The sequence below is a fragment of the Desmodus rotundus genome, chromosome 3 (genome assembly GCF_022682495.2).
Source record: "Desmodus rotundus isolate HL8 chromosome 3, HLdesRot8A.1, whole genome shotgun sequence".
NCBI lineage: Eukaryota > Metazoa > Chordata > Mammalia > Chiroptera > Phyllostomidae > Desmodus > Desmodus rotundus.
Genome location: NC_071389.1, coordinates 154,536,339 through 154,545,631, shown reverse-complemented (window position 1 = coordinate 154,545,631; position 9,293 = coordinate 154,536,339). Strand labels below are relative to the sequence as shown.

The following is a 9,293-nucleotide window of genomic DNA, read 5'->3' as shown; positions in this document are numbered from 1 at the left end:
TCCACCTTCATTTGATGTCACTGCCTTCCTCAGGCATCTTAGATCTTTGGGATTGGGAAAGTGGGGAAAGAGGAAGACAGTCTTTGCTAGCTTTCAGAATTAAAAGGTTGAATCTATATTCTTGCCCATAATTAATTCTTGGAATATTTGTTAAGTGGCAGTCACATACTAAACAGTAAGCTAGGTACTAGTGATAAGGATAGTAACTGTATAATAGACATGGAGCTTATAAAATCTGGTGGGGGAATATATTAATTAAATAATCACATAAATAAATATGTAACTTCAAAATACAATAAATAATTTCAGAGAAAAGTAGACAATTCTATAAAAATATATACTAGATAATCTGATCTGGTTTGACCTAGCCTTCAAATCCTTGATGAGGTGACACTTGGGTTTTCCTCACTGAAGGAAGAGAATGAATTAACTGGGCAAAGGGGGTGGGGTCTGTTGTGGGTGGAACAAGTATTACATATGGCAGAGAGAATAGTGTCTGAAGGCCTCAGGCAGGACTGAAGTGATGAGTTTGATTCCATCAGAGTTGGACACAGAAACATACAGCAGGCTGTCAGTTGGGAGATGGGTTCATCAGTTGAGGGATGGGTAGGGTAGGGCATTTATTCTAGTTTATAGACCAGATGGAGGAAAGGAAAACCTGGCCCTTGCAACACAATGATATCAGTATCTACATGATGATGTCCTCATACTTGGGTGGTTATTGACTTTGTATCAATATTGAGTTTAGATTAATCTGGCAACACACTCCTTTATTACCCCTTGTTGACTCCAAGGCCATGGTTTTATAACCATCCACCCTGGGAAGCACCTAGAAGAGGAGCTGAGGTCAAGAGCTCCTTGGGTGTGGGGTTTCCTGTGCCTGCCTGATTCACAATGGCCTAGCATGGGGTCCAGCTGGCTCCAGGAATGGACAGAACAAAAAGTAACAAGCATGCGAATGCTAGGGATGCTAGGGATGCCAGTTTGTTCTGTATCTTTTAGGCTCACTTCCCAGGTGACAGCCAGGGCAGAGTTCACAAATCTGAGCTCAGCACTTCTGGGCAGAGAACTCCTTGTCAGTGGTGCCATCTGCAGGGCATTAAGGAATTTGCCAGGAATTTACCAGGAATTTGATGGAATTGGGAGGGGAAAATGGCATCTCTTTCTTTTCCCCCTCAAGCCTCAATCTGAGCATGTCCCTAAATCACAGCCCCAGTCCTTCATAGGGCCGAAAGACCCCAATTGCCTCTGATCTTGTGGCAGGCAATATTTAAGGCACTTGATCTTACAAAGTAGGATACTGGGCTATGGTATCACTTCCTTTCTTCCTTCCCAATTAAATCTGTCCTCTGTAAAAAATGAGGCCAAGAATGCTGGGTTGTGAAGGTATTTAAGCATTCTGGTGTTTTAAAAAAGTGATTGGGGAGTAAGCTGAAGGTGTTGCTGTTAATTAATCATCATTATTATCCGCACCATCTCTAAGTAAGCCCTCCTTAGGCTTTTACTTATATTTCTTTCTTTTCTGAGTAAATGGATTTCATTCTCCCTTGGCAATGGCTCTGGGGTCCCCCTGAGCAGAGCTGTAATGTCCTGGCTTGAGGTGCCCTGCTCCTCACCTCCCAAGTTCAGACCTACATCTCTAAGTTTACAAGTCCTCCAAGATTTGATTGCCCTATTTGCCACCCTCTTCTGAGAAAGGCAGGATGGAAATCTGTTGTGCTAAAGGGAAAATAGGGCCAGAAGGTTGAGAGCCTGACTAGTGACAGAACAAGAGGTCAAGCGTCTCTGTCTCTGTTCCCTGGGGCTTGCCACCCTGAGACTCACCTTCTAGGAGGTGCTTGAAGAGACCTGGGCCTAGAAAGAGGGTATGTTTTACAAAACTCTGGGGTTAAATGTTCACATTGACTAGAACAGTAAAGAATCTGGCCTAAGAGGGAAATAATCATTATTTATTTTTACTTCCATGGGAGCAATCTGTGGGCCATAAGCATTACCAGGCACTGTGCTTGCTTCTGGGGCACAGATGTAGATGATAAGACCCTAGTACTCACCTAAAGGAATGCTTGGTGGTATTTCCTGGGTGACTTAGCATTTCATTATAGCCATCCCTGCCACATCACACACTTGGTATCTCATGTCACCAAAGGCTTTGATTACTAACAGTCAACTACTAGGCATTGTCTTGACAAAAAAATGTTTGGGGACAGAAGCAAATACTAAATTTTAGTAGCAAAATGGATCAATAACCAAATAACTAAGGTAGAAAGGGGATAGGATAGTTCAGGAGTGTAGATAGGTGTCTATTCTATAGGACAGCTTAAAAGGCAATAAAAAATACTGAAATTTAAGACTTCCAGTACAGGGACTTCTGGCCAAGATGGAGGCGTAGGTAGACACACTGTGCCTCCTCGCACAACCAAAAGAAGGACAACAACAATTTAAAAACAAAAAACAACCAGAACTGACAGAAAGTCAAACTTATGGAAGTCTGAAAACCAAGGAGATAAAGAAGAAACATTATCCAGACCAGTAGGAGGGTTAGGCCAGCCGAGGCGGAGAGGACTCACAGCAAGGCAGTGGCTGGCAGACCCAGCGAGGTGGCAGACTGTGGAGTGGGTGGGCAAAGCTGCAGATGGCCGACGAGGCAGCAGCTGGTGGACCTGGTGACAGACCACACAACCCAGAGTTCCAGCGCGGGGAAATAAAGCCTCAGACCTCTGATTGAAAACACCCGTGGGGGTTGAGGCGGCAGCGGGAGCAACTCCCAGCCTCACAGGAGAGTTTGTTGGAGAGACCCACAGGGACCTAGAACGTACACAAACCCACCAACTCGGGAAGCGGCACCATAAGGGCCCAATTTGATTGTGGATAGTGGAGGAAGTAATTGAAAACCTGGCAGAGGGTAGAGCAAACACCATTGCTCCCTATTGGACCCCTCCCCAACACACAGCATCACAGCGCAGCGACCAGTGTTACCCTGCCCTGGTGAACACCTAAGGCCCCGCCCCTTTATGCAACAGGCACGCCAAGACAAAAAAAATGGCCCAAATGAAAGAATAGATCAAAGCTCCAGAAAAAATACAACTAAGCAACGAAGAGATAGCAAACTTATCAGATGCACAGTTCAAAACACTGGTAATCAGGAAGCTCACAGAATTGGTTGGATTTGGTCACAAATTAGATGAAGAAATGAAGGCTGTGCTAAGAGAAACAAAGGAAAATGTACAGGGAACCAATAGTGATGGGAAGGAAACTGGAACTCAAATCAATGGTGTGGACCAGAAGGAAGAAAGAAACAGCCAACCAGAAAAGAATGAAGAAACAAGAATTCAAAAAAATGAGAGGCTTAGGAACATCCAGGACATCTTTAAACATTCCAACATCCAAATTATAGGGGTACCAGAAGGAGAAGATGAAGAGCAAAAAATTGAAAACTTATTTGAATAAATAATGAAGGAGAATTTCCCCAATCTGGCAAAGGAAATAGACTTCCAGGAAGTCCAGGAAGCTCAGAGAGTCCCAAAGAAGCTGGACCCAGGGAGGAACACACCAAGGCACATCATAATTACATTACCCAAGATGGAACAGAAGGAGAGAATCTTAGAAGCAGCAAGAGAAAAGGACACAGTTACCTACAAAGGACTTCCCATAAAACTGTCAGCTGATTTCTCAAAAGAGACCTTGCAGGCAAGAAGGGACTGGCAAGAAGTATTCCAAGTCATGAAAGGTAAGGACCTACATCCAAGAGTGCTCTATCCAGCAAAGTTTTCTTTTAGAATGGAAGGGCAGATAAAGTGCTTCTCAGATAAGGTCAAGTTCAAGGAGTTCATCATCACCAAGCCCTTATTATATGAAATGTTAAAGGGATTTATCTAAGAAAAAGAAGATAAAAAATATGAACAGTAAAAATAACAGCAAACTCACAGTTATTAACAACCACACCTAAAACAAAAACAAAAGCAAACTAAGCAAAGAACTAGGACAGCAACAGAACCACAGAAATGGAGATCACATGGAGGGTTATTAACAGGGGAGTGGGAGGGGGAGAGAGGGGAGAAAGGTACAGGGAATAAGTAGCATAAATGGTAGGTAGAAAATAGACAGGGGGAGGGTAAGACTAGTATAGGAAATGTAAAAGCCAAAGAACTTATATGTATGACCCATGGACATGAACTATAGAGGGGGAATGTGGGAGGGAGGGGATGTGCAGGATGGAGTGGAGTGAAGGTGGGGAAATGGGACAAATTTAACAGCATAATCAATAAAATATATTTTAAAAAAAAGACTTCCAGTACAGATGGAGGCATAGGTAAACAAGCTTTGCCTCCTCACACAACCATGGCAAAAATTACAACTAGACTACAAAACAAATGTTACCCAGAATTGTCAGAAAATCAAGCTGTATGGAAGACTGACAACCAAAGAATGAAAGAAGCCGCATTCATCCAGACAGGTAGGAGGGGTGGAGACATGGAGATGTGTGAAGCGGCACAGAGGTGCGGAATGAATGGTCCCTCACCCACTTGTGGTAGATAAAAATTAGGAGGAATACTTCAGGAGCAAGGGATTCCAGCCCCACACCAGACCACCCAGACCAGGGTTCCCGTGCTGGGAAGATAAGTCCCCATAAATTCTGGCTGTACAAGTCGGTAGCAGTTGGAGTGGGGAAGAAACTGTGGGAGTCTCAGGAGTCTCCTCTTAAAGGGCCCTATCAGAGGCAGAGTTCAAAACACTGTTATTAGGTTGCTCAAGGAACCCATTAGGTACTTCAACAGCATAAAGAAGACCCAGGCAAAAATGAAGGTTACACTAAGTGAAATAAAGAAAAATTTACAGGGAATCAGCAGTGGAGTAGATGAAGCCAAGAATCAATGATTTGGAACATAAGGAAGAAAAAAAATTTACTCAGAACAGCAAGGAGAAAAAATAATCCAAAAAACAAGGATAGACCAAGGAGCCTCTGGGACAACTTCAAATGTACCAACATTCAAATCATAACGGTGCTGGAAGGAGAAGAGAATGAGCAAGAAATTGGAAATCTATTTCAAAAAATAATGAAAGAAAACTTCCCTAATTTGATGAAGGAAATAGACATACAAGTCCAGGAAGCACAGAGAGTCCTAAGCCAGATGGGCACAAAGAGGACCATACCAAGACAATCATAATTAAATGCCAAAGGCTAAAGATAAGGAGAATTTTAAGAGCTGCAAGAGAAAAGCAGAGAGTTACCTACAAAGGAGTTCCCATAAGACTGTCAGCTGATTTCTCAAAAGAAACTTTGCAGGCTAGAAGGGACTGTCAAGAAGTGTTCAAAGTGATGTAAATCAAGGACTTACAACCTAGATTACTCTATCCGGCAAAGCTATCATTTAGAATGGAAGGGCAGATAAAGTGTGTCCCAGACAAGGTAAAGCTAAAGGAGTTCATCATCACCAAGCCACCATTATATGAAATATTAAAGGGACTTATTTAAGAAAAATAAGATCAAAACTATGAACAATAAAATGGCAATAAATTCACAACTATCAACAATTGAATCTAAAAAACAAACTAAGTAAACAAGTAGAACAGAAAGAGTCATAGATATGGAGATCATTTAGGGAGAGTTTGGAGGGAGAAGAGGGAGAATGGGGTAAAAGGTACAGGGATTAAGAAGAACAAATTGGTAGGTACAGAATAGACAGGAGGATGTTAAGAACAGTATAGGAAATGGAGGAGCCGAAGAACTTAACATGCATGACCCATGGACATGAATTAAGGGGCAGGGGGAAATGCTGGAGGGAATGGGGGGTACCAGATAGAAGGGGACAATGGGGGGAAATTGGGACAACTGTAATAGCATAATCAATAAAATATATTTAAAAATACTGAAATTTGAGTTTGAACTGTAGAAAATGGGAAAACTTTTCTCTTTAAATTACAGGTTTCCCTCCTTTTTAAAAATGAAATATTTGAAGCCTACAGAAAATAGGAGATTGTAACTATCATGTTGTTCTAGGCAATATAAAAATTATATAACTCCCATTGATTCTCACTTCCTGTTGTAGTTTCCTCTCACAATAGGTGCTGGAATTTGGACTGACATTTAACATATAGGATATTGGTAAAATAACAGTACAACTTTCAAGGTTATGTCGTAAGACATTATGGCTTCTCACTTGCAGTCTCTTGGATCACTCTCTGGGGGAAGCCTGCTGCCATGTCATTAGGACACTCAAAGATCCCTTTTGAGAGGTCAAAGTGAAGAACTAAGGTTGCCAACCAACAACCAGCACTAACCTGCCAGGTGTGTGAGTGAACCACCTTGGAAGTGATCTCCGGCCCACCAAGAATGAGAAGACTGCAATCTTATGATAAACCCCAAGACAGACCACCCAGCCAAGGTACTCCTGAATTCCTGACCCTCAGAAACTACATGAGGTAATACACATATACTGTTTTTAAATTTTTCTTTATTGATTTGAGATCCATTCAGTCATTCACTTGTTAACTCCTTTACATGCCCTGACTGGGGATCAAGCCTGCAACCTTGGTGTATTGGGATGATGCTCCAACCAACTGAACCACCTGGCCAGGGCCATATGCTGTTTTAAGCCACAAAATTGTCAGTCAATTTGCTATGCAGAAACAGATAATAGATCACAAACACCCACGTACTTACCACCCAAGCTTGTCATTTTAACATTTGCCTTACTCTAATTTTCTTTTTAAAAAAAAGCATTGTTCCCCTACTCCAAAATAAAACATTACAGTCGAAACACTGGTTTCATAATCCTGTCCCTGCTTTGTGCCTCATAACTCTGAAAAAGCATCACGGCACCCTCTGCATTGAGTATTGCTTGCCTGAAAAGCAGGCTTTTCTGCACTTGTTTGCTGCTGCTTTCTAGGCTCTGGCCTAGCTACCTTACCCTCTTGTTTTGCAAAAATAAAAGGAACATCTCAAAGCCTCTTCAAACATCTCTCAAGATTGTCTTCCCTTTGTGAGTTGGGCATCAACTCAAAACCTTAATTCCCATTTGGCTATTAATCCAATTTAGAGCACTGGAACTTACTTCCCCCTGCTGACTGTGGTAGCCACATTTGTGTTGCTACACTAGGCCCGCAGTGCACCCCAAAAGAACTTTCTCAATTGTCTCTGCCGAACCAAATTTCTTTCAGAAGCTGGAACAATTGTTTGGTAGAGGGTGGGACAAGTTTATTCCATCAACATTTTCAACAAAACTTAACTGTCCCTATGCTTTATGAATATGAAACATGTATTTTCTTCTAGGTTAAATCCTCTATTTGCTTCTCTAGATTCCTTTGGATGTAGGCATTATATACTTGGAGTAATGTAAGCTCTTAACCTTTACAAATGTTCCCACTTAACCCTCTGTAGTAGAGCAGTACTCTCACAAATGCACATAGCTTTTACAGCAGCACATTTGCAGGAGATTCGAAGTGATTTACAGGTATACCTTAGATATTGTGGGATTGGTTCCAGATCACAAGAAATCACGAGTTGACATTTTTTGGCTGGAGGGTCTTGTGTTCAATTTAAACAAAAATGTTTCTGAAGTGCAGTAAGACCAGGTATGTCTGTATTTACTATTCCTAAATCATGAGTAATTACCTGATTTCAGGAACTAGATTAGCAGAATGACTTTCAGTACATCAGAATCAAGCTCTGCCTTTCCAGAACTATGTGCTTCTTTTTCTCCTTAGAAGTAGCTACACACATGTGGGTTCCTTCATATTACTACCCTGCTGCAGACTCTATCCTCCAAGTGTAGAGAAATCAACAAAGACCAAAGTCAAACTTCTTTCTCAATGCCTTTACTTTGAAATATGAGCAGACAATCTTACAGGTATACATGAAGAAGACGGACATGATTGCAGGTAAAAGCAAAGAAAATCTAATCAGAGAGCAGATGCTGAACCTGAAATTCTGAGTATGACATGTTGCAGGGCTGAAAGGAATGGTAATTAGTATTCCTCTCCTTCTTCCTCACCCTCTCCTTCAACAGAATCCACACCAACTTCCTCATAATCCTTCTCCAGGGCAGCCATGTCCTCACGGGCCTCAGAAAACTCTCCTTCCTCCATGCCCTCACCCACGTACCAGTGGACAAAGGCACGCTTGGCGTACATCAGGTCAAACTTGTGGTCCAGGCGAGCCCAGGCCTCAGCAATAGCTGTGGTGTTGCTCAGCATGCACACAGCTCGCTGTACTTTGGCCAGGTCTCCACCAGGCACCACAGTGGGAGGCTGGTAATTAATGCCAACTTTGAAGCCAGTGGGGCACCAGTCCACAAACTGGATGCTGCGCTTGGTCTTGATGGTGGCAATAGCAGCATTGACATCTTTGGGAACCACGTCACCACGGTACAACAGGCAGCAGGCCATGTATTTACCGTGGCGAGGGTCACATTTCACCATCTGGTTTGCTGGCTCAAAGCACGCATTGGTGATCTCTGCTACAGAAAGCTGTTCATGGTAGGCTTTCTCAGCAGAGATGACAGGGGCGTATGTGGCCAGAGGGAAGTGGATGCGGGGATAGGGCACCAGGTTGGTCTGGAATTCGGTCAGATCGACATTCAGGGCTCCATCAAACCTGAGGGAAGCAGTGATGGAGGACACAATCTGGCTGATAAGGCGGTTAAGGTTAGTGTAGGTTGGGCGCTCAATATCGAGGTTTCTACGACAGATGTCATAGATGGCCTCGTTGTCAACCATGAAGGCACAATCAGAGTGCTCCAGGGTGGTGTGGGTGGTGAGGATGGAGTTGTAGGGCTCCACCACAGCTGTGGAAACCTGGGGGGCTGGGTAAATGGAGAACTCCAGCTTGGACTTCTTGCCATAATCGACAGAGAGGCGCTCCATCAGCAGGGAGGTGAACCCGGAACCAGTTCCCCCACCAAAGCTGTGGAAAACCAAGAAGCCCTGAAGGCCCGTGCACTGGTCAGCCTGTAGGGAAAGCAAAAAGAAAATGTAATTCTTTAATGCCAGGATGCATTTTCATACTTAGAATTTCTATTTCTTTAAATCACGAACATGAGATTGATGTAAGCATGACGAGTAGCAAAATAGTCCCATAACTTGAGAATTCCAGTGAACAAAGCGAGCAGTGTGTCCCACATCTGGCATGCACCAAAGAATGAATGCTATAGTTTGGCCTCTCCCCTAAATTTGCAACGGAACCCCCTCAACCCATTTAAATATTTACTTATTGATGATTTTATTCATTATTTTAACTCATGTACATTTTAGCATCTTTTTAAAAATTGAATCTACTGGGGTGACATTGGTTCACA

The 9,293-nt window shown here is 42.8% G+C and overlaps 1 protein-coding gene across 2 annotated transcripts in view; it reads right to left on the bottom strand.

Moving 5' to 3' along the window:
- Nucleotides 1–7,799: 7,799 nt before the first annotated feature.
- Nucleotides 7,800–9,293, bottom strand: part of LOC112318639 (tubulin alpha-1B chain) — a 33,099-nt gene continuing 31,605 nt past the window's right edge. For both annotated transcript variants that reach the window (XM_053921535.2, XM_024575876.3), the window contains exon 4: nt 7,800–8,946. In XM_053921535.2, coding sequence (XP_053777510.1) covers nt 7,966–8,946 — 981 coding nt within the window. In that variant the 3' untranslated portion in view covers nt 7,800–7,965. The remainder of the gene's footprint in view (nt 8,947–9,293) is intronic.